We start from the raw sequence: 26,363 nt of genomic DNA, 5'->3' as shown, positions 1-26,363 counted from the left end.
GGCCAGGAGGGAAAGCTTTGAGGTGGGGATGGGATAGAAGACAAGCCACACATGGCACCAGGGGGGTTGGAATCAGTGGCCATAGCAAACCCCAGGAAAGACTCTGCCAGTGGAGGGACCCAGTGAGTAGAACAACTGGCTGGGTTTGGTGGGGAGATAAATGTCTGGAATCCACACGCAGGAACCTTGGAATCCTAGCACTGAAGGAAAACCAGCAGGCATCCAGAAAGCCTTCTTTACCCATAATGCTCTGAGAGCCTGACAGCAGGGAACACGGAGCATTTAACCATTTTTAGGTGCACCGATCCCATCTTCTCAGAAATAAGGTCCTCAAAGAGAGTGGACAACGACACACGGCTTTTATATCCACTCCCCAGCAGAGCCCAGGAGAAAAGCCTTCACACACACACAAATAAACAGTGGAAGGAGAAATCCGTCATACTTCCAAAGAATTAGTGAGATATGATGCTGTCTTTGTTATTTATAAAAGCGGTATTTTTGTTGGCTTTTTGTGTAAACCAGCTTTTTCTTCTTTAAAAAACGAAACCAGTAGATGCTCTTGCTAGAAAATCCAAAGAGCAAAGATAGGTACAGAGTGAAAAGCAAAGTCCTCTCCATCTTTCAACTCCAAGCCCTCTGCTTGCCATAGTGACACATTTTCAAGTGTAAATTTCCAGAAATGTTTTTAAGGTCAAAGACTGTATCTTAGGCAAAGGTCATAAAATAATACAGGTTGAATATTCCACTTGGTTTAACCATGAAATCACTTTTAACAAGAACGGTTAGGTAAAGGTGCGTTCAGCAGAAAATGCATTGCGACCCATCTCTGTGTCACTCATTCTGGGTATTGGTAAGCGAGTGACCAAATGTGAAATAACGAAACACTGAATTCTCATAGGTAAGTGAATCTTTCCTGGGTAGTCTATCCCAAATGGCCCACCATCACAATCCCATCAATATTATTTATGAATTATAGCTGTAGGATAGCAGTGTCCAATGAAACATCTGTGATGAAGGGAATGCTTTACATCTGTACAGTCCAGTGTTGTAGCCCTTAGCAACATGTGGCTCTTAAGCACTCGAAAAGAGGCTACTGCAACTAAGGAAGTGAATGTCCAGTGAATTTAAATTTAAATAGCTGCACAAGGCTAGCGGCGACTCTGTTCCACAGTACATCTATGGATACTGAAGCATGCTCTGGATGGGCAGATGAAATGTGCAGGAGGTAGGATGCAAATTTTAAAAACTCATTGGCAGGAAGCTTTAAGAAGGCACAGCAGCAGACTTGTGAAAGAAGAGTCCTTATCTTACTTTCAATCAAATTGAAACCTCCCATCACCCTAGAAGATGCTGCAATAGGAGAGGCAGATAAACTTGGGACCTTAATAGTAGCAAGGTTTGAATACTGACCACAGGCCAACTGGCTTAAATGAGTGTTTGACGTGAAACAAGACTACTTATTCTATCCCTGAAGGTGGAGTCACAAACTAAACATGGGTTTATTGAAAACAACGGGGTCTTGCTCCTAATTATATTCTTAGTACCTGACACAAGTAGATGATCAATAAAAATGAGCCAAATTATTAGATATTAATAAAGATTGACGAAAAACCCTGCACCTAATTGTTTTTTCATCCATAAAATGGTTAGGAGCTCTGATTCTGGAACGATGCAGGTCAGAATTTGCCTCGATAGCTGTGTAAAGTGGAGGTTTCCTAAATACTTTGTGCCCCAGTGTCCTCAGCTGTAAAACAAGGAAATTATCTGCTCTACTGAACTGCTGAATTAAATGCATTTATTGTTTTAAGAGTTATTCTTGGCACTTCCATGTGTTCAATAAATTTTAGTGCATCTTCTCCTCTTTCTCTTTGTTGATGTTGTTAAGACAAATGTTTAGAAATATGTAACTCTTTTAACAGTTAGTAAAGTCCATCCTTGAAAACTGCCTTTTGTGAAGATTTAAAACTTAGTGAGGGGGATAGAAGAAGCTCTGTCTAGGAATGGAAAAACTGGAATGAACTTAGAGAAAATAATCAAATGTCACTGCAAGCCAATAACCAGAAAAATCTGCCCAAATTAGTAATGTATTTTAATTATAAAATATCTTCAATATATTTTTCAACTATATAGAGAAAATTATCAAAAATTGTTTAACTCTACAATACCTAGTAGGATGGTTTGGGTAATTTCATTTAAAGGAAAAGTTAAAACATCTTTTGTAATTTCCGTGTTTATAATTTTCAAGTAAAAGGGGCTTCTGGATCTCTTCAAAAAAGGATGTCCTTTTAAGGTGTTTTAAGCATTCTTGGGCATTTTAAGGATCCTGTTCGTCTGCTCAGGAGAGCTTCCTTCTCTTTCCAAAGTCTATAAACAGGAAAGCAGGAATGTCCTTGTTCAAATCCTATAACTTCCATTGTTATGAAATAAAACGCCCAATGTTTGAGCCTCACCCTATCACAGTAGACACAGTAATCTTCTTAAGCATGAATCACCACCTGCTTAATGCTTTCCAGTGGATTCCCATTAGCCTTACAATGAAACCCTCCTTTCCTACAAATTCCTCCACCACCAGACCCCTAGTACTCGTGATGGTTAGCTATTGGGTCAACTTGGCCAGGTAAATGTGCCCAGGTGTTTGGTCAAACAAGCCATTTTGGGCTAACTGTAAAACAGGGCATTTATGGACTTTAGTCACCACTGACTTTACTGCAGCGGTAGATCATAGATAGCTGGTTATAATCACATCAATCAGGGAGATTGCCATCAACAATGAGTGACACTTAACCCAATCAGTTGAATTCCTTAAAATAGGAAGCGAATCCAGCATTGGGAGAGACTTTCCCAGCTCGTCTTTGGACAGCCAACATCTCCCAGAAGTCGTCAAGAACCTTCACTGGACTTTCATTGGAGCCCCTGGTTGCACCTGCCTGCGGAACCTGGACTTGTGCCTCCCCACGGCTCCGTGAGACTCGTATAGAATCCCCTGCTATAGACAGGTATCTCTTGTTGATTCTGTTTCCCTAGAGAACCCTGACTGATACACTAGTCTAACCATATTCTTTACATTCATGCTGTGCACCCTGGCTTTGACCTCACAGGCTTTAGCTGAGCTGGGTCCCACCTGAGACCTTTACACTGCCCTCCACATAGTTGTACACTTCACTTCTTGTCATTCATTTCTCATCTTAACTATCACCTGCAGAGAGACAGCTAAAGCTGAAATAGGCATCCGGACCCTCACTATCCATCACTGTCTCTTCTCTTTACAGCATACACCAGGATTTCTTCATTTATTTCATTGTCTACACATTTATTTCTTGCCTAACTCCCCCAGTAGAATACAAACTCAATGGTTTTGTTCAGCACTGGTTCCCAAGTGTTCAGGACACATATATTTGGTAAATGAATGACCAAGGCTCACTTCTTGATCCATAAAATGGAGATCTTACCTAAAGCATATGACCTTCAGATGAGATAACAGGGATAAAGGTTTTCACATTAGGCGCCCAGGGAATAACATTTTCCCCATCAGTTGAAAAGTACAGTCCTTCCATAATTTTTGGAGCACTTCCTGTGTGTCTACCTCCCTAGCCTTGTCAATTTTTTGCTCGTGGCTCCTCGGCCACTTTAATTCTTGTTGTACTGCCATAATCCATGTCTTTTCCTAGGATTCTGTCTGGCTTCTGGAGCCCACTCTGCCACCCGAGCAGCAGGCTACAGTGCCAGCGAATAATATTCCCTAGAAGTAGACGTCAACCGGTGACCAAGGCGAGTGCACGCCCTTGGCTCCCTGCCCCTCGGGAGGGATAACGCGCCAGGTGCTCATGTAGAACTGGCTAAAGGGTGTACCTGCTTGGCTGCCTTCTCTTCCCTATCGTGCTTTCCCACTCCCCTAACCTGTTTCCCTCACTGCCTCCAAAAACGATTTCCACTCAAATTCTCATCTTAAGAGTCTGCCTCTGGGGAATTCCAAACTAAATCACCCCACAATAACCCTATCAGGAATCCTACAGCTATTCCTCCAATTCCAGACAGAAAAGTCAGCACATACAGAGACTCTTTCCTTTATACTCACCCCATTCATTTCCCCATATCAGTCCCTAAGGGAAAGATACCCAGGAAGCCAGTGTATAAGGGGCAGGTGTTGGGTATGGAAGGATTTGCATTTATAGTCAGCCATGATGAGAGGAAACCCAAGACACAAGGAGCTGCCCAATGCCGTTCTAGTTATCAATAACAGCGGAATCTGGAGATCAAAAATGTGGGCAAACAGGGGTTGGAGAACCCGGGTAGGTTCTCATCTTGCTTTGCCAGCACCAGTCCTGACCTGCTTCCTAGTGTAACTCTAAGGTGGCATCTAACAGGAACATCAGGACCAGGACCCTGGGCTGGGTTCTTGCCCAAGAGAAAAGCGCTCTGACTCAGAAAGGGAGACTTGAGGATAAGCCAAGCCAAGGAGGAGCCAGAGACCAGGGGTGGCTGTCCTCTCCTGAAGAGGCTGGAAGTTCAAGGGAAGTTCAACGGATTCAAGGAAGCGGAGACAGCCACAGTCCCTTCCTTCAACTCTCAGGGGAAGCTGACAAACTTCTCAGGTCTGCCCACAAGCACTTGAGAGGTATGATGATTTATTTCCCCAAATTGCAGCTTCCCAGACTCCAGATATCATAGGCTATGGATCAAAATCCCTGGGTGACTATGTATTTAAAAATCCACAGGTAATTCGGATGCACAAGCCAGAGATGAGGAGAGGAGGACCAGACTATGAAAAAATGTTGACCTGGTACAACATAAACAGATACGTAGTTTTTCCTTTGCTTCTTAACCAAATGTTTCTGATAGGAAGTCAGGAGTGAGTCTCAAATTTCTGATCAACTCCAGCCTCAAAGGGCATGATGTGTTTACCTGTCCAAATCGATCCCCTCTCCAAATGAATGTGTTTCTCTGCCACGAATATCAAGAATCCTTAAGAAATAAATGGGCTTCCAAGAAGGTTCATGATTTCCAAATACGCTGCATCCAGGGAAAATGTATTTGCATGAGTAAACGCATGGCAAATGTATAGATTTTGATTTAAGGCCAGATGCTTTTCTGTGTCTCTCTACCCCTGAACTCATGAATTCTCATTGACCACAAATAACGCTGTATGCAGAGGAAGATATGTGTTGAGAGAATTGTTCTCCATCCGCAATTATTCGTGTGGAGTTTTGAAGTCGATACTTAAATATTAAGAGCTCAGCACAAAGACTGGTCAATGACTAAGTCTACCTATAACTGCAGTGTTAACTTGGGTATGATTTACACGTGATTCTTTTTCTGTTTGGAATTGGTGCCAGAGTTCCGGCAATGAACCCAGTGTTTTCCAGAAAAGTTGATCTTGAGCCAAAGGGCTGGCTACAGTTTAAAGCAAGACATATATATCACAAACATATACAGAGAGAGAGAGACAGAGAAAGAGAAAGAGAGAGCAACAGCTGGAGGAAATAAAATAGATTGGGAGAGCATCTGTCCTGCCTCACCAGGTTTTTTTATGCTTATATTAAAGCTTAGTGTGAGAGAGATACCAGGATGAGAATCATGGTTTTGTCACTCAATGGGCCATGCACCTTCTCTGAGCCTCAAATAAGAGTTGTAGTATCTTCACGTTGTCAGGCAGGGTAAATAAAATATTACAAGTAGAGATCATAGCTCAGGGGCTACACATTACAAGCACTTTCTTAAGTTTAATTGTCAAGGTCACATAGACTTAGTCCAAACAGCATTATTTGGCATAAAAACCCAGACATGGAGTTATATGACCAAATTTTGCCATTATTTTATGGGTGCATTTAGACAGCTTCATTTAGAAGCAGATATGTGAAGTAAATAATCTAGACATTATGCAAAACCTATTTTCTAATTGTATTTTGCTTTATCTCCTTATGTCCAATAACACACACACACACACACACACACATCCCTGTACGGAAACACACACACACACACACACCACGGCCTACAAATCCTGGAAACCCTCCCCGGCCCCCACGTAAATGACACTTCGTCATTTTTATTTTTCTAATGGATAATGAATTCCACGTCATAATTGCCATTTCTCTGCCACCCCTCCGTCCCCTGCTGCAAAAGATCTAATCTGCTCGGGGGAAGATAATTGCAGAGCTGTGGAGAGAGCAGCAATCACGGCAGCTCACCGCTGTTGTGCGCTTCCAGCTGCGAGGTGGAGTTCACCGCCACCTTGCACAGGGAACAGTACAGCAGCCGCTTGGCTTTCTCTTCCTCCGTCTCCGTGGAAGGGCAGGCGCTCGCGCCGGTGGCTGTCGTGGGGCTTTTCTCCACCTTCGAGGGGATCTCAGTTGTCGTAGCGCCGCTCTTGCGAGTCTCCGCGCTTGTCGTCGACGATATTGCTGGTGTCCCTGCGGTGTTGTCTGCATTCAAAACAGCACAGGAAAAAGGGGGAAATCAGCAGCGGTTTTAGCTTTTTCTGTTTGGAAATTATGGTCAGATACTGATGAGAGGAGAGGCTTGCAGTTGTTTTCTGCCACCTCTGTGTCTATCATCCGATGAGGAACCTTACACGGGCAGCCCCATTTAATTTCTTACACTGATATAAAAATTCAGGCAATTCTTGAAAATAAACACAAATATAGTTTACAAATACTCTATGGGGTAGACAGACCTATGAACGAATTTTTCTTTACTATTTGTCTTTCCATTTTCCTTCTACATTCCTTCCTTTAAAAAAGAATAGCTTCCGATCCTCTTGTACAGATAAGCAGGTCAGAAATTTATAGTCCCTATCTACAAAGAGTTTTATATCTAATACCAGGCTTTAAAGAAATCCCTCACTATCCAAATAAGAGGAATTCTAGTTTGGCATCTTATTAACTGCATGTTCATAAGGCTAAGTGTGGGTAGTTTAGGACACACGTATTAAAACTACAACAGCCACAGTGAACGCTCAGACTGGACACACCATATTAATACCCCATTGTTTCAAGAGTTTGATGACCGGAAATGTGTCGAGGAATGCAATCCTACAACCCTTCTGGCTTGGAAGTCTGATTCTAAATCTGGAGAGGCCAATCTCCCATGTGAAACTACCTCATCTCTAACTCTCACTGGGGACACACAACTCCCCTCCCAAATGATCATAAATAGGCAATTTTTATTAGCAATTTTTAACAATTGAGCCGCATATGTTCTCTGTGTGCATATCCTATCTACTCTTAATAGTACTTTTTTTCTGCCTCCCAGCTGGTTCTTGACCTCCTGTTCAAAATATCCCCAGGCGGCCTTCCACAGCTACAGCTGTTGTTAGAACTGTTTCTCATTCCATATGCTGCTCTGGTCACTAGTGCCACGCTGAAAAGCTCATGATAAATGACTGGGCTGTGCTGGGGTATGCATAAACGCTTACTTCTGTTGGCTTCTATCATCAAGAATTGATTGCAGTTACAAGATGCCTTTTATCCAGGTCTAGAGATGGAACTTATGGATGAAGGCATCCACTGCTTCCTTCCTAATTATTGTACCAGAAGTTTTAGTCGGTGCAAAGAGAAATGGGCTCTTGTTGAGGGCTGTTGTATAAGATGATGATTCATCTGGATCGTATTTCCTTTGCTTGACACTTCGCACACTTTTAATCACTTATTTAGCTGCTAAGATCATCAAGTAAGTCACCTCTAGGACCATGAGAACATCAATCAACCAAGTAAAAGAAAAATTGTTCTTTAATAAAGGCTCCCATAGCTAGAGAAAAATAAATAAAAATAACATTTTTCTCACACCAAGTTTTGCCACCAAAGTGCATTTATTCCCTTGTACGCTGGAAGGGTCATCTCCTGAGTAGTTTACCTTGAACACTACAGAATCAATATTAAAATACCAGATAATAACCCAGAAAATATCTCCCAGAGATGGCAGAAAACAAAATGACTACTTTAAGATGACCCAGTAGCTGCGCGTTGTCTCTGATAAACCAGAAACAAATTTTGAAAGCAAGCAGATCTATGTTTGCCCATATTTAACAAACAGACAGCTTATCTGTTAAATGTTTTAGATACCTTATTTCATTTAGAGAAGTTTGTGCGAATGAGGCAATGCAGGAAGCTAAGGAAATTTCTCAAGGTCACACAGGTCATACATGATGAGTCAAGCAAAACTTTTCATGGAATGAGGACATAAGAGATTTGGGGAAAAATAAAAATGTTGTGAATGATGCTCTCAACCATGACTGCGATTCTTCATAGTAAGGGCAGAAGCAGTGGTGGGTAAAAACCACTAATTTTTCTTATAGTCAGTTCTATGGGGAGTAACCACTGTAAATGCAGCTATTATATACAAGCTTATGGTGGCCACATGCTGAAACTAGAGTGTCATACTGTGGGCTTTTATTTCATTGAAATCTACCCTTGTAAGGATACCAGTAATACCCTGCTTCTATCAACTTTTTCTCTGGCTTGCCAATGTGTACGTCTTGGTCTGAAAATTGTTACATAGCATAGATTTTAATAACCCTAAGCGAAGTTTCCTACTTATAGTGAAATTTGTTAACAAAAGGATGAAATAAACAAAACGCTGGATCTTCAAATCTCTGTCACAGCTGCATCAGTGCTCCTCCTGGATTCAAAGGATAATGTAAATTTATTCCAAAGATTCCAAGATTTATAGATACCAGATTCTCCATACCTTATGTCAAGTCCCTTGCATGAGGCAGGCTTTGGGGAATTAGTATCAAAATGCTTAACTTCCACTGACTCTACTTGGTAGCACATTTTTGACCACCGAGTTGAGCAAAGATTTGTTTTTTTCTCAAGCACACAGTTAATGTGAAAGAAATACAGTTATATATTTAATCAAAACTTAACATAGCTATATCTTGACTCCCAAAAGTAGGATTACCAATGATTTATAAAAAAATATGGGTTTCCAATTACCTTTTTTGTATCAGTGGTAAAGGTGGATGTTTTAAAAATAAAAGCATAAATATATTTTAAGATTATGTTGTATTCAAAGAGAACCAAATATTTCATATATTCTGTGTGTATATATTGTATGTGAGAACTATGTACATATGTACATAGTATTTTAAAGTATCATAATTTAGTTTTAATTTTATTATTCTTATCTACTCATTTGATTCTATCAAATCAGTGATCATATTAATGATGTGATGAGAATGGTACTTTACCTCTGTAGTCTTCCTTCCCGAAACCCATAACCCTGGCTCAACCATGAAAACAAAACAAAATATCAGACAGACCTAACTTTAAGGACATTCTTCAAATTCCCGACCAGTACTCTTCAAAACTGTGAAGGTCATCAAACCAGGAAAATCTGAGAAACTGTCACAGTCTAGAAGAACCTAAGGAAGCATGACAACTAAATGTAATAGGGTTCCCAGATAGGATACTGCGAAGAAAGAGGACCTTGGGTACAAACTAAGGGACTCTGAATAAAGTACGGAATTCATTTAATAATAATGTGTCACTATGGGCTCATTACTTGCGACAAACGTACCGTATGACTGTACGATGTGAACAATAGGGAAAACTGGGTGCAGAGAATATGGAACTCTATAAAATGTAAAACTATTCTAAAATATATGTTATTAAATGTTAAAGAATAATTATAACTAGTCAACAAATAGTGCCCTCATTCCAATTACTGGGTAGGATCACAGCCAGAAGGAATCTTAATGGTCTTAGGGTATAGCTTTCGTGGTTTTTAGATAAGGAAGCCTCATTAAACTTCTCAAGGTCAAACAGTGCTCTAGGGTAGAAACTAGGACTTGATGCCTCAACTTGGACTCCATATCAAGAGCTTGTTACCTACCTGCAATGAGTCCTGTATCCAAACTGCATTTCATTAACATTTATTAAGCAACTATTTTGTGCTAGGTTCTATGCTAACTCACAGGGGATATGCCGGCCAATAAACATAGATCACGTATTTAAGTGCAAAATAGTACATTAGATTTCTCATGATGATGAAATAACAATACCCATAATAATATTTAATCTGTTTGTTCGTTGCCGTATCCCAAGTACCTTAGAAGTATTAAGTATTATTATTATATGTATAACTTACATGTACTAACTTTTATTATAAAAAGATGTATAATGTATACTCATCTCCAGCATTTACATATGTTAACTTATTTAATCCTCATAAAACCTCTAAGAGGTGATACTGTTTTTATTCCATCTTACAGAAGAAACTGAGGTAGGGAGCGAGTTGGGAACTTGGCGAAGGGCAGAGCTGGCCTCTGGTAGAGCCATCACTGGAACTCAGGCAGTCTGAGCCGTGACTGCTTGTGCATGCTTGAGGATTACATCTTAAACATCTGACTTTAAAAGAAACTAAACATGGCCGGGCTGACCATATATGTCAAATCATCATTTACGTGAAAGTATCAAGCTGCTTGAATCCATTTAGGAGGAAGGGAGAGAAGAAAAACTGACAACTCTCAAATAACTTCTCCTGAAAAATGGTAAGAGTTCTGTCCTTGTTATTCCTCAGGACTTCCTCACTGCATTTTTGTTTAAAAGATGAGAAACTAGGATAAATACTCATTTTTCTTTAAGTCCCCAAGGGTTGATTCAGATTTCTTTGCACTATTCACGCAGTGACCCTCTAGGAACAATATTTGTGATAGGAAGTCAAAAATAATAGGTGAGATTCTGTGGGAAGAGAAAAGTTTGAGATGGTTTGGGCTTGCATTTCTGTCCTGTTCTGTTTTTGTTTCATTTTTTGCCAGAACAACAAATATTCATTATTACATTGGTTACTATTTGGCTTTGGCATCGAAGCAGATTGCTAATATTTTGTGAAATGGGACTTCAGTTGAGAATGAAACATGTCAGTATCCAAAGTGGCCCATTTGTGGCCCTCAACTTAGTAGAAAACAATGTAAAAATGTCTTTTTAAATCCATAAAGCATAATAAAGGATTCCAGAATACATCAACAACCTGAATTCCAGATAATCAAAATGAGCAGTCATCTAAGTCACATGGTCTAGGTAAGAAATTTATTCTACTAGTTACAGATCTCATAACCCAAGTGGGAAAACCGTAAGTTATTAAGGGTAACAGAAAGTAATTTTATGACCCACGGATGCTCATCATGTTTTCTTGTAGATGGAAGGCTCAGAACTGCAGCCAATTTACTTTCTTCTTCCCTGTGTGAATTCAAGTCTCAGCTAGGCTTGCTAGCAAGTGAGCAGAACAGCTGCTTCCTCTTAAATACGCTGACATTCTGAAGTCTTAAAAGGTGCTTCATGACACACAGACAAATCACAAGCTTTTAGACATTATTACTGGGGTTTTATTCCTATCAATTTTATTTAATTTAGCCACTATTCGTTGAGCGTAGTATGGCCCTTAGATTCCAGCAGGAACAAGAGTTCTGCTCTAGCAGCATTGGGCTCTGCAGCTTGAGGGTTCCATTCATCACAAACCATAGAAGCACAAGTCCTTTTACATTTGTATTTTTGGGTCTTGGAGGAAAATTTTAGAGAACTCAGGGGCCAACTGAGCAAAGGAAATATGGGAGAAGGAATTGCACGTTGAGGTCAGAGGATGGAGGCTGGTGTGTATGTGTGTGCGCGTGCGAATTACGTGTGTGTTGATGGGTCGTAAGAGATCAGAGACTCTATTAGGAAACCAGAGAAAGAGTGGTTGCTTCCGGTCAAATCTGGCCTCCCAAGTCACCAAAAGGTTTGTCTTGGCAGACAAGGGAAGGGTACTCCAAATCATTCCATCTCTCCCCTCCTCTAGGGTAGGATAGCTATGGGAAGTGCTTAGAAGGGCCTGGAATCCTGAGCCTGCACAGTGAGGTCACCACCTGGAAGTCTTGGCTTGGGCACAGCTTCTGCTGTGTTCTTGAACATCTAGGGCTGACGGCTGGCCCTTATCCTTCAGGTCACAAGGACAGTCCCTGGGGAAAAGGCCGTGGGCTGCTAGGTGAAGCCTCAGGTAGAACTTGTAAAGGTTTATATGTTTGGCACACGGTTCTCCATCTTACCCTTGTTCTCACCCTGAAAAGTTTCGAGGTGGGTCTGATAGACTCTTGCCCATGTGTCAGATCCTGTGCTAACAAGAAATAAATAAGATAAAATGGGTACTAAAGAGGGATTAGAGCTCTAATAAGATGGCAGCTGAGGGCTGTGTTCTCTTTAAAGATGAGGAAGAGGATGTGTTACCAAAAAATATTAGAAAACAGAAGTTGCACTTCACACTCTGATTTTATCATATCTCCAATGGTCCTGTGACTTGGAAGTGAAATGCAAAACAATGATCTGCTGTACTTTAAATCAAATGGCAAGTTCTGCCCTACACTGAGTTGCATGAAACTTTGTGTTCTAAGGGATCAGGTAAATAATTTTTTCTACCTTACATCACTTGAACCAGATTCTCATTTCTTGCATGTTTTAGGAATGATAGGAAGGCAAGAGATTTTTAAAACTTACACACACAAAAATTCAACTGCAACTTAAGATGTTGCTTTCCAAAGCTGCCCAATTTATGAGTAGTTTGGGGCTAATTATGTTAAGAATCGATCCATAGACAAAAATAATGGTTATCTGTTGAATTCACATCATGCCGTGTATAACATGTGCAGATTAGAACATAAGCAGAGTAATATATTCTGATGAGAAAGTATTTACGACAGAGCTTATTTTAAAAAGGTAATTCAACTTTTGGATTTCCCTCTTGAGGCCAGGTACCACTTAGTTTCATAGAGACAGGCCGTTTTCGAGGAGGATTACATGATTTGAGAGGGAAACATTGAAACATTTTCATTTCATATAATAATTTATCCAAAATTTGGACTCTTCCTATCATTGGCTCAACTTTTGGGGTGAGAAGACTACAGAATCAGGTAACCAGGCTATAGCATAGTTGCAGAAGCCATGAGAAGGAAGAAATGAGCTGCGGCAGGTCAAAGAAGACTTGACTTGGGGCAGGCAAGTGAGGATGCAACTAAGGAGAAGGCGGGAGAGAGAAGCAGAGGTACCTGATATGTAGAGGGCCCAGTAAGAACTGTCCAGTGCCCTAGCGAATTAGGCTGCATCCAATGATTAACCCATCCAACCAAAGCTGAGGTTTACTTTATAGCTTCAAACCCTACATCTCTGAAATGCCCTTGACCTTGAAGTGGATTTCTCTAGCTTGGACTTGGATTTCACCAAGTCAGAGCAGGCATACTTTCTTTAGGCAATGGTCACGCATGCAAAGCTGCCAACAGGAGATGGCAGGAGGTGTAAACGAGTGAAACAGGACAACTGACAAGGGTAGTTTTAGGAGCTTTGATAGCCTGGGAGCACCCAGCTCAGCACATGGGAGGCAGCTACTCGGTTGTTTTAGAAATACATGTCCAATTTACCTGGTGTTTTGATTACTGCTTTGGAAAAAGCCAGAAATTATTTTATGTAAAATTCACAAATTTTAAGTGTTAGTAACTATATATATACTATATAATGATATATGTTTATTTTAACAACTGAATGGATCCAAAACCTTCCTTGTGGTCTAAGTGGGCCATTGACTGCCAGATTTTAAATGTGCTCTGGGGACACTGTACCCATGTTCCCAAATATGGCTCATTTCCATGTTGGGAGAACCCGGTCATGCAGCTTGGCGTAGGGGCTCCCTCAAAGGGCAAGGCAGAGAGAAGTTGATGAGACTTTTTTTTTTCTTATGAGATACTGTGTCCTGCTTGCTTGCTTCAGAGTCCACAAAAAGGAACTAATCGTAGGGGAAGGCCCAGCCTCCCAGTGACGTGCTTGGAGAATAAGCCACCTCGTCAATGTCTCATCATGTCGTTTCTAATAGTCAGTGGGGATGATATTCCCTGTCTAATAGCACAATTAAAACAGCACCTGCAGTATGTTTGGCACTTGGTAAGCACAGATGTAGTTGTCACCACGTTTGGTCTGTTAGGCATTTCCATTTTCTTTCAAAGGTTAGGGTCATTTCCCCATAAGGAGCTAGGGTGAAAGCTGGTGTAGCAATACAAACAGCACAGCGACCTGCTAACCTAAGTTTTCATCCTTCATTGTTTCTGCCCTATAATTTCTCAAGCTCTGCTTCTCTTGATTTATTTACGCCTTGCTCCTTTGGTTTTCACATCACCCAAGTACAATGAAGCCAAGATATTGGAAACTCTGGTGAATCTTAATAATCCTGTCACTTTAAATTAGTCACCCGGGGGCTCAAAAAAACACAGATCACTGGGCTCCACCCTCAGAGTTTCTGACTCCGTCCCTTGGGGGAGGACCTGAGAATGGATATTTCTACCAAGTTCCCAGGTGTTGCTGATGCTGCACCTCTGGGGACAACTCTTCAATAGCCACTCCTGACAGAGCTGCCAATTAGTTTCTGGTGTAGGTTAACTGGTGACAGCTACAAGGCTAAAGGTCCCTTAAATACCAAGTCATGAATGTAAAAAATGGAAGACGATGGGTTGGGGGACCAACATCCTGGCTTGCCTGGGACTGAGGGAGTTCCTGGAACATGGGCTACCAGGTGCTCCAAAAGGTGAAGTGCCTTCACCAAAAGGCCCTGGACATTGAACCCCAGACCTGCTATATCGTAGATGGGAGCCCACAAGCTGGCCCACGTGGTGAGCTGGCCCACATGGAGTGCTGGCCTGCACAGAGTGCTGCCCCGCACAGGAGTGCTGGCCCACGCAGGGGTGCCGGCCCACGTGGAGAGTTGGCCCACATGGGGAGCTGGCCCACATGGAGTGCTGGCCTGCACAGAGTGCTGCCCCGCACAGGAGTGCTGGCCCACACAGGGGTGCCGGCCCACGTGGTGAGCTGGCCTGCACAGAGTGCTGCCCCGCACAGGAGTGCTGGCCCACGCAGGGGTGCCGGCCCACGTGGTGAGCTGGCCCACATGGAGTGCTGGCCTGCACAGAGTGCTGCCCCGCACAGGAGTGCTGGCCCACGCAGGGGTGCCGGCCCACGTGGAGAGTTGGCCCACATGGGGAGCTGGCCCACATGGAGTGCTGGCCTGCACAGAGTGCTGCCCTGCACAGGAGTGCTGGCCCACGCAGGGGTGCCGGCCCACGTGGAGAGCTGGCCCACATGGAGTGCTGGCCTGCACAGAGTGCTGCCCCGCACAGGAGTGCTGGCCCACACAGGGGTGCCGGCCCACGTGGAGAGCTGGCCCACATGGAGTGCTGGCTTGCACAGAGTGCTGCCCCGCACAGGAGTGCTGGCCCACGCAGGGGTGCCGGCCCACGTGGAGAGTTGGCCCACATGGGGAGCTGGCCCACATGGAGTGCTGGCCTGCACAGAGTGCTGCCCCGCACAGGAGTGCTGGCCCACACAGGGGTGCCGGCCCACGTGGTGAGCTGGCCCACATGGAGTGCTGGCCTGCACAGAGTGCTGCCCCGCACAGGAGTGCTGGCCCACGCAGGGGTGCCGGCCCACGTGGAGAGCTGGCCCACATGGAGTGCTGGCCTGCACAGAGTGCTGCCCCGCACAGGAGTGCTGGCCCACGCAGGGGTGCCGGCCCACGTGGAGAGTTGGCCCACATGGGGAGCTGGCCCACATGGAGTGCTGGCCTGCACAGAGTGCTGCCCCGCACAGGAGTGCTGGCCCACGCAGGGGTGCCGGCCCACGTGGTGAGCTGGCCCACATGGAGTGCTGGCCTGCACAGAGTGCTGCCCCGCACAGGAGTGCTGGCCCACGCAGGGGTGCCGACCCACGTGGAGAGCTGGCCCACATGGAGTGCTGGCCTGCACAGAGTGCTGCCCCGCACAGGAGTGCTGGCCCACGCAGGGGTGCCGGCCCACGTGGTGAGCTGGCCCACATGGAGTGCTGGCCTGCACTGAGTGCTGCCCCGCACAGGAGTGCTGGCCCACGGAGGGGTGCCGGCCCACGTGGAGAGTTGGCCCACATGGGGAGCTGGCACAGCAAGATGACACAGAGGAGAGACACAGAGGAGAGGCTATAAGAGATGCAGCAGACCAGGGAGCTGAGGTGGCATAAGAGACTGATCACTTCTTACCCACTCTGGAAGTCCCCAGGGTCGGTTCCCAGAGCCGCCTCCTAAGAATACAAGCAGACACAAAAGAACACACAGCCAATGGACACAGAGAGCAGACAATGGGGGTGGGGGTGGAGTAGAAATAAATAAATCTTTAAAAAAAAAAAAGCGAAGTCCCGGGCAAACCTGGCCTGGTTGGTCACCCTAAGAGGGGAATTTGGAAAAAAATTAGAAACATTTCTTAAAACAGTATTTTAGATGCTACCTAAGCAAACAATGATCACTTCTAATGAGAGGAGCCCTTTTGAAATATGTGTGATGATAAATGTGAGAAGATGGAGACATTTTCCCCCTAAGCAGTAAAATATAACTATGGGGCCTAATTAACCTTCAGTTAGCAATTAAGCAGCATTTCTTTTATAAGAATACAGTATTCTCTCCCAATTTTAGAGTTTGTGTGTTTCTAGGTAATTCGTTTTCTATTTTGTTAGTAGGACCTTCAGTTTAAGAATCAGTTCATCCCTCCAAAAATAAATTCCAAAGCTATTTTAAGTTGCTTGGATGTCACCACACTAGGAAGTAGCCTTTTCAGGCTCGTAATAGAGATATTTGTTTTTCAGTAAGGCAGAAGAAAAAAAAATCTTTTAAAATTTATGAACAGTAGTTCCTCCGTTTCAAGAACTTTCTGAGTGAAAAAGTGCTGTTTGCCACAGTACCAGCTCCCATTTCATTAACGAGAAACCAGCATGTTGAAAAACTTGATTTGAAGTCTGGCAAAATGTCAAGGCACAGCTTTTCAGCAACTGTTCTTGGTGGTTTATCTGTTTAATACACACCAGTAGCCTCCCCCCTTCTGGCCACGTGCCTTAGGTTAAAAGTCAGGGATTAGTGTCTGGATGTCTCTAGAGCCCTCAGAAGCCGTGCTGGTTGAGGTACTGTTTACCGTGGCAGTCAATGAGATCCTGCTGAGATGTGCTAAGCGTAACCTCTGGAATGACCTCCTGACTCATTTGGAAATCTCTTAACTGTAAAAACTCATTTGTATTTATCATTTCCCCCTTTTGGGCAAGGTCTTTTTACCAGATGCATTGTAAGCTGTCTCTTGGTAATAATCCTTCTGTGTCAGGGAGGCTCATCCCCAGGAGTCAAGTCCCATGTAGGGATGGTGAGGTGGGGCGGGGGGACAGTAATGCATTTATATGATGAGTTTAGCTTAGAGAGAGGCCACATTTGAACAACAAGGAGGCATTCAGGAGGTACTTAGTCACCCTATAATACTAGGGTACAACACCTCCTCTCCAACTCACCCAGGACAACTAACAATGAGATGAGGAAGGACAATGCCCATGCCAAGTAAGACAGTCTGCAACCGTAAGCAAGATAGTTCCATCCATCTGCCCCATGGGATCTAAGGCCCTTTGCAATTAGAAACAAGTGGGCATCACCATTGTAAAATCCTCAATTTGAGGAATGAACAATGGACTAAAAAAGACTTACTATGCTAGTATAGACTTACTATTACTCTAGCAATGGAAGAGCATATATCATTGCTATACAGGCAGTGGTCACCAGAGGTTCTGAGGGGAGGGAGAGGGAAGAAAAGGTGTAGTATGGGGACTTTTTCAGGACTTTGGAATTGTCCTGACATTGCAATGACAGCTACAGGCCATTATACATCCTGTCATAATCTACAAAATTGTGCTGGACAGAGTGTTAACTGTAGTCCATGGTTAGTAGCAATGCTTCAGTATGTGTTCATCAATTGTAACAAATGAACCATACTAATGAAAAACGTTGTTAATGTGGGAAAGTGTGGGAAGGGGAGGGGATGGGGCATATGGGAATCCCTTATATTTTTAATGTAACATTTAGGTAATCTAAAGCTTCTTTAAAAATAAAAAAAAAATTCAAAAAAGTATGGGATTACTTTGTTCCTTAACCTTCATGATATCAGACTAAGAATCATGGCAAGACAAAGCATGAATCCTGAAAGTTACTACTAATTAAAACTGTACAGAAAGTAGGGGAGAGAGAACCTTCCAGCTAGCACATTTAGAATGTGTAGACAATTTAGAATGTGGAGATCATCACACCAAGCCACTTAGGATATAACTCCTTGATTTAGAATCCTGTTAGGCAGCCCCTATAATAAAAATGAAGTAATAATTGTCAGCTCTTCGTTTTCTTGCGTGCCATAGAGAGCTGTCTTGAAGATAAGGACACAAGCTCTCATAATGGATGGCACAATGATAAAATATTTAGTCTGGATATGACTTAGGACATTATCCCATCTGGTCTTGGACATTTTATTGTATGTACAAGATTACTTAGCATTTTTCATTACAATGTTTTCATTACAATGTTAGTGATTCACAGATTAACTGTGCATAAAACGTTTTAATCACCAGAGAGATACCACGATGCAACTAAAATGCACTTGCTATAATCCATTATTCAGACCTCAAGTTTAAAGGCCTTTTTCATATTTCAGGGGACTAGGAAAGGAATTTTCAGGTGTGAGTGCCACTGGACAGATATTAGGAAATGGGTGGTAAAACTGAGAGACATATAGAAAATGATGGGCTTTTTTAAAAGATCGAGAAAACATATTTATCTTTTTGCTGACAACTTCTTAACAACTGCTGAGCATTCCATTTAAATTCTAAGCTGAATTGTCTCATGGAACTTCAAACTACCAGTTACTGTACTCCAAACAGCAATTCATTATTATTATTTTTTCCTTCTGCAGGGATGGCAGTAGGGAAGAGGTCATCATATCATAGAATCACCTCTTGATGGGATTTCTCTCTTCAAAGGAGTTGTTTCCACGTTGTGTTAATATGGTTCAGCAAATGAATGATTTTTAAGTTGATGTACACATAAAAGTTAAACAAAACGTACAAATCAAAACAAACAGGAGGAATCAGAAGTGTAATTATTTACTGAAGGGTTGGCCCCTGAAAAATTTTTAGAACTGCTTGGATTGGAAAGCAATATAATTCTGAAACAGATGCCGCTCTTTTCCAGCAAAGCCAACAGACCTATTTCTAAGTTGGTAAGAGTCCCTTTTTATCTAAAGAAACCATATAAACCAAATTCATGGAAATTCCAGATGTAAAGTTGACTCTTGTATTATTCCCATAAGCTATCACATTGTTCCAGATATTCCAAACTACAGCAGACTTCTTGCATAAAAATTTACCATATCATGTATTTTTCTTTTTTCTTTTGATGATATATTCTTTGTAACTGTATCACCATTTCATCAAAACACTAATTGAAGCATTTTAAAGAAGTTAATCTCTCTATTCTTTATATGATGCGGAATAACCCTTTTGATTTTCTTTAGGCCATGTTTTAAAGACTGGTTTTTGTGGCATCACAAACAGCTTCAAAAGTAATTATTTATTTTGAGTACATATTTGGGGAAAAAATTCTCTTGTTTAGCTCCATCGAGCAAGATTTAATTCAATATTAAATATTATTCAATATCAAATATATAAAGGATATAACTTCTGAGAATTAATTTCAAAAATAAATTATCTCTGAAACTGTAATTATTGGTAATTCTCATCCTGTAGAATATTAAATATTTTTATAGCTACAAAAGAATAGAAATCTAGACCCATGTGAACTGAGTTAAGGATAATGGAGCATTTCTACTCCATTTCACCCTTTGGGATCCCATTTCACAAGTCACATTGGAATACCATATTAAACTCTATTTGGTATGAATAGGAGTTCTGAGATTTCACCATTAATTTAGATAAAATGACTTTTAAGATATAAGCACTTAATCTAGCCTTAGAAAAGCATCCTCTCTTTATAGTCATTATTTTATCTAGGATATATATTGATATAGTTACTTTTAATTATCATTATTTCTATTAATTTGAATATAAACCCAAGTGTGAATATTAAAATTAGCCTGTACATTCATTGAGCGAGTCACTTTGCTTCAGAGATTACTTTTTAACAATGGATTAATTTTCTTGGGATAGAAGATTTTCTTTCTTTTTGGATCCTGTTCTCTGTAAACCTGTTTTAAAGTAGCTTTAGGTTCTTTTTGAAGATCATGCTCTAGAAATGGAAAAGCCTTGCCACACAGGGGTGAAAGTGCCAGCGGTGCCCGCTTCTTGCTCTAGCGAAGGCCAGGTCAAGGCTGCCATCAGCCTAGGATTGGGCGTGACCAGTCAAAAGGCTGAGTGGACATGCTCAAGGCAGACACCACTTCCAAGGCGGTAAGGGCGGCTGCTACCATGCAGTCAAGGTCACAGCCAGCCAAAAATTGCTGATTTGCAGGGGTGGAGGGAGAAGTCAGAGCCAGGAAGCAAGACGGATGAGAGGAAACAGGTCCTGGGGTATTTGAGGACCTAGGACATGGCAGGCAGACAATGTGGTGACCTTGTCAGGTTATTTTTGGTCTGCTTGGGCAGCCCTGCCATGATTTTATTGCGGAGAGGATACCTGTGGTCACTTCATCTCCCAGATCAGGGCTGCCAGCTGGTGCTTTACACCCCAGGAAAGCACTAAAGGAAACTGAGATGAGCATGTGGGTGAGAATGGGGCCCCAGCCCAAGCTCCTTCTTTCCTCCTCTTTTGCTCAGCTCACCTGCTCCCCATAATAAAAGATAAAAGGAAAACACACATGAACAAAACAGCATCTCTGTATGTACTTCTCTCTTTGAGATTTCAATTTGCTCCCACAATCCACCCCGAACTGAGGGCATTTCTAGAAAGGTGAATTAAGTTTCCCACTCTGCTGGGAAGACATCCCGTAAGTGACCATGGATTGGGCAGGTTGGTTAATGGAGTTGGAGGTATGATTTGGTTCAGTGAAATCAACTTTTTCTCAGAAGGTTACCTAGAGAACATTATTGTGGAGGTTTTAGCAACATCAACAACAAACATCTTATAAAAATCCAATAAAAGGAAAGGTATTATGTGCTTGTCCAGTGGGATGGGGGAGGAGGTGGATAGAAGCTACTACCTCTCACTCCCCACTCTACAGTCAGGGTTGGGGAGAGGAGAGAAAATTCCCCAGAGATGGAGAGGGAGGTGGCAACTCCTAAGAGTGAGACTAGATAGCTGCGTCTTTGTGGCGAGTCCAAAAGAGAAAGTGAGGACAGTGGAGTCCCTCTAAACTCATGAGTAGTCTTAGGTGCTCAACCATAGGAAGGCTTAAGTGTTGAAAAAACATTCAACTTTCCTTTCACACAGCACATGATATATGCAGTTTTGGCCTTTCAACGCCATAATTTCAGCTGTCATTTGCTTTTACTTAACACTTCAGAAAGATTCCACTGTGACCTGACCATTAGAACACAATTCCAAAGTCAGTAAAAGGCTATTTTCTGACAGGGACTTGTCAATCTGGACTATTAAATGCTTCTTCAGACTGGACATTCATTTAAGTTCAATAAATCTGAGAGAAAAATTATTTGTATTTGCTTTTTGACTTTTTTTGTGTGTGCTAACTATGGCAGAAAAACTAGAAAGGAAAGAGAAGAGCGATAAAGACAAGTGTCTTAGTTGCTCTCCAAACTTGCATATTTTATAGGGAAAGGACTTTTGTAAGTATAGGCTCTTAAAGGATATTTTTGTCAGTCAGTCCAGATGGATCAATATGATATATCAGTCCATAAGACTGGGATGAAATTCTTCTCTTTCTATCTTTGAAGTTCCCATTTATCAGAGAAGCTCCATCTCTATTGAAGAATATATCCTGCTAAGATTTCTGGTAATGGAAAAGATGCCAGGAGATACAAAGATTTATGAATTCTGACGTGAATATTACTGAAACACGCAAATGAATGGGAGATGCCGAAGAAGTCTTCAGCCTATTTCGTAAGATGCATTTTATACAATATACTCAAAATGAGGGGTAATACATCACGCAAAAGGAGATAAAACTGCTTCTTCCATAACTTATATGTCTCGTTATTTTTTGCTATTTTAAAAATTACATGATACAAAGTGGCTTTCTACAGTTTAGTCCAACAAGGTACCTGCTGGTTATATAGTTCCTTATTGTAAACATCATTACTGTTATATGAATCTACTTTTGGAGGTAACTGTGTACTCTTTCAAAAAGTAAGCTTAAGTAGCTACTAAATTAAACAAATGTATAATCACGAAAATTTAAGAGATGCAAGATAATGGTATCCTATATTTGTTTAGTACCTTTTAGTTTACAAAGAGATTTTGTACACTTTTTCTCTTTTTAACCTCAAACAATAGTGTGAGATAGATATTAGAGTTCTTATTTCGTTAAAGAGAAAACTAGTTCATTGATACAAAGTCACTTGCTAGAATCATACTGCTAATCATTAGCAAAGCTGCTATCGGCACCAGATTGCTTAAGGTTTATGGCTGTCACCAATACAAAATATTATCTTGATCATGAGAAGCTAAGTGTAAAAAGAATCCAATACATAATGTCAATGGGACATTGCGGCTATCATATAGTAATAATTTTTTATTTCTACAGAAATATTATGACTGAGGCATCACATATTACTAGCACATATTGTGTATTCAATTTAGAACTAATTGTATAATAGTTAGCATTGTATTACCGATTGTGTATACATTGAATACTTTTGTGTAGTGATATCATTCTGTTAATTAAATTTAATGTACCATTCAGATTTCCAAAATCTACTTATCATGTTTACCAAGATTCCAAGCCTTCCATTTAGAAACTACAATCATTTAAAACATTTTTTTTTAAAAGGCAGGGAGATTCTTTTAAAATAGTGGTCAGATCACATTGCTCTTATCTCAAACTATGCAATGATTTCCTATTTCACCTCAAGGGAAAGCCAGTGTCCTACTGAGAGCTTTCCCCTTTAGACCAGGAGCTGGACAAGGCTGTTTCCCTCACTACTTCTATTCAACATTGTGTTGGGTTTCTAACCAGAGCTATTAGGCCAGAACAGGAAATAAAATGTCCAAATTAGAATGAAGTAAAAGTATCTCTATTCACTGGTGGTATGGTCTTATATAAAGAAAACCCTAAAGAAGCCATAAAAGAAGGATTAGAGCTAATACATGAGTTCAGCAAAGTTGCCGGACACTAGATCAAGATAGAAAAATCAGTTTTATTTCTAAACATTAGTAATGAACAATCCAAAAATGAAAGAAAAAAAATCAAAAAGTCTCAAAAAGAATAAAATACTTAGGAATAAATTTAGCCAAGTAATGTAAGGTGTATACACTGAAAACTACAAAAAAAAAAAAATTGTTGAGAGAAATTAAGGCGTTGAAAGGCTGATGCACGCAAGGAGTGCCGTGCCACGCAGGGGTGTCCCCTACATAGGGGAGCCCCACACGCAAGAAGTGCGCCCCGTAAGGAGAGCCGCCCAGCGTGAAAGAAAGTGCAGCCTGCCCAGGAATGGTGCCACACCCAGAGAGATGATGCAGCAAGATGATGCAACGAAAAGAGACACAGATTCCCGTGTTGCTGACAACAAGAGAAGCAGACAAATAACAACATGCAGCAAATGGACACAGAGAACAGACAACTGGGGGGGGGGGGGAGAGAAATAAATAAAAATAAATCTTAAAAAAAAAAAGTTAAAGAAAAATTACCCAATTGAAAAGTGGGCAAAGTATTTAAATAGACATTTCTCCAAAGACAATATACAAATAATCACATGAAAAGATGTTCAGTATTATTAATATCCTTACTAATTAGGGAAATACAAATCAAAACCACCATGAGATACCACTTACTGTCTACTAAGATGGCCATTATCAGTATATAGATACTGACAGGTGTTGGTCAGTTTGTACAGAAATTGGAACCTTCATACATTACTGGTGGGAAAGTAAAATGGTACAGTCACTTTGGAAACAGTTTGGCAGTTTCTCAAAAAAAAAAAAAGAAGCGTAAATCAGATAAATGTGCCCGGACAGGATTTTTAAAATTCATATTTCCATAATCTGTTTAGATGCCTTTTATCTGTTACTTTATTTTTCGAAGTTGAAATAAAATTTACCAATTTTGAAAAAAAATTAGGGTTACCACATCAATCAGCAAAGAAAAATGAGAACACGTTTGCATAAAAACTTGTAAATTAATGTTCTTAATAGCATTATTTATTATTAAATGCTCATCCTCTGATGAAAGGATAAAGAAAATGTGGTATATCTGTGCAATGGAATATTATCCAGCCCTAAAAAGTGAGTTACTGATACATGCTATAGCACACTTGAAAGCAAAAGAAGCCAGACACAAAATACCACGTATCAGATGATTCTATTTATATGAATTGTCTAGAATAGGCATATCCATAGAGTCAGAAAGTAGTAGAGTGGTTTCCAGTGGATGGGGATAAGGGGAATTGGGAAGTATGGAGTTTAGTTTACGGGGTGATAGAAATGTTCTAGAATTATGATATACAACAATACACTAAAAGTACCTGAACTGTAAACTATAAAAATGGTCAAAATGTTGAATTTTATGTTATAGGAATTTTATCTCATTAAAATAAAAAAATAAATTCTTTACAACCACTAACATGGCTATTTTTTTAAAAACAGAAAATAAATGTTTGCCAAGATGCAGAGAAATAGGACCGCTCAGACCTTGTTGGTGAGGATGTAAAACTGTATAGCCACGGTGCAAAACAGTTTGGTCATTGCTCAGAAAGTTAAGCATAGAATTATGATATGAACCAGCAATTCCACTTCTAGGTATTTATCCAAAAGAACTGAAAGCAGGGAATGGAACACAGATGCATTGTCCACAAATAACCAAAAGGTGAAAGCAACCCACATGTCCATAAGATGAATGGATGAAAGAATGTGGTATAAAAACAACAATGGAATATTTCATAGCCATAAAAAGAAATGAAGTTTTGGTACACAGGACAAGATGGATGTACTTGAAGACAACATTTTGAGTGAAATAAGCCAATACTAAAGTCCAAGAATTGTATGATTCCACTTATATGGCGTACCAGAAGCTGGAGGGGGATGGGAACGGGGAGTTACCACTTAATGGCGGCAGAGTTTCTCTTTGGATTGATGAAAGAGTTTTGATAATGGAAGGTGGTGAAGGTGGCCTAATATTGTGAATGTCGTTGACATCACTGAATGGTACACGTATAATTTGTCAAATGGGAAATTTTGTGTTGGACACCTATGATTACATTAAAATTAAAAACAAGAACCTCGCAACAGCCAGAAGGCCCCACGTGGTCCTTTGTTTTCTGTCTGATTTCATCTCTTTACATCCTCCTCTCCTTCCCGGTCATTGCACTCGCCATCTTGCCCTTGTTCAAAAGCTTCAAACACCCTCCTCCCTCAGAACCGCCCAGTTTGCTCTTCTGTGTGGCTCTCTCTCCCCCAAAGTGTCATGTGGCTCAGCCCTCACCGTCTTTTCAGTAAGGCTCTATTCTACCACCTTCATGAACCCGTTATCCTCCACACACGCCTGTAATTCCTCTTTCCTTTCCCTGCTTTTGTATTCCCCAAAGCACTTATCAGATTAAAATATGTTTGTTTTGTAAGTTCACAACTATTATTACACACTTATTGTTTAGGTGTATGTATGTATGAGTGATATACTTCAATAACTTTTTTAAAAAGTTAAAAATAATACACTACGTAACTTATTTTCTTAGATTGTTCATTACTGTTCTGCCTGTGGAAAGTAAATGCTATAAAAGCAGGGATTTTTACTGTTTCATTTTCTCCTGATCTTTAGGGTCCAGGTAGGTACCTGGAAGAGAAGAGATGCCCAATCAACACTTGATGAATGAAGGAGTGAACTAATGAAGCCACGAAATGAAGGGTTGGAAAGGAATAATAAATAGTAGGATGAGGCAGAGAAAGAACCGATGCCAGTCTTTGATTGCATTTATATGGAAGTCAATTTTTATTTAAAAATTTTTGTTCTCTATTGTTCAACTTTAATTAGGCGATTTGAGGAAAGAGGTCATTTTTTCTTGTAAATGAGGAATTTTGTCATATTGTTTCTTAAACTCCTTCGGCTCTTAAATAATACAATTCATTGAAAAATAATAGGTTTATAAAAATTTCAGTGGTAAGACACATAGCGTTTCTAAGAAATGACTAATAAGTTCATATAAGAATTAAACATAATTAATGTCTAACTAGCCCTTCAGTGTCCAAAGGCCAACAGATAGGTTAGATAGGGTGCATGTGGGAAAAAAAATCTGCATTTAGAAAGTTAACACTAGAAATCATATTAAAGCATTATTGCCACACTGTTCTTGTTGTTTTCATTCTGCTAGGTCAGGAAAAAACGGATAACAGAAGTCCAGAGGAGAAAGACGCCAGATTCTTGGGGATTGTGCTGGTTTGAGCCTCTTACTGACCCCCGAAAATCCTGTGCT

The 26,363-nt window shown here is 41.0% G+C and overlaps 1 protein-coding gene across 3 annotated transcripts in view; it reads right to left on the bottom strand.

The window, feature by feature from the left end:
- ZNF385D (zinc finger protein 385D) overlaps window positions 1-26,363 on the bottom strand; it is a 994,621-nt gene that overhangs the window by 15,984 nt on the left and 952,274 nt on the right. For all 3 annotated transcript variants that reach the window (XM_004449034.4, XM_004449035.5, XM_004449036.4), the window contains one exon: window positions 6,189-6,422. In XM_004449034.4, coding sequence (XP_004449091.2) covers window positions 6,189-6,422 — 234 coding nt within the window. The remainder of the gene's footprint in view (window positions 1-6,188; window positions 6,423-26,363) is intronic.

The sequence above is a fragment of the Dasypus novemcinctus genome, chromosome 31 (assembly GCF_030445035.2).
Source record: "Dasypus novemcinctus isolate mDasNov1 chromosome 31, mDasNov1.1.hap2, whole genome shotgun sequence".
In the NCBI taxonomy this organism is placed as follows: Eukaryota; Metazoa; Chordata; class Mammalia; order Cingulata; family Dasypodidae; genus Dasypus; species Dasypus novemcinctus.
The sequence above is the reverse complement of the archived record's forward strand: the minus strand, read 5'-3'. Positions and strand labels throughout refer to the sequence as shown.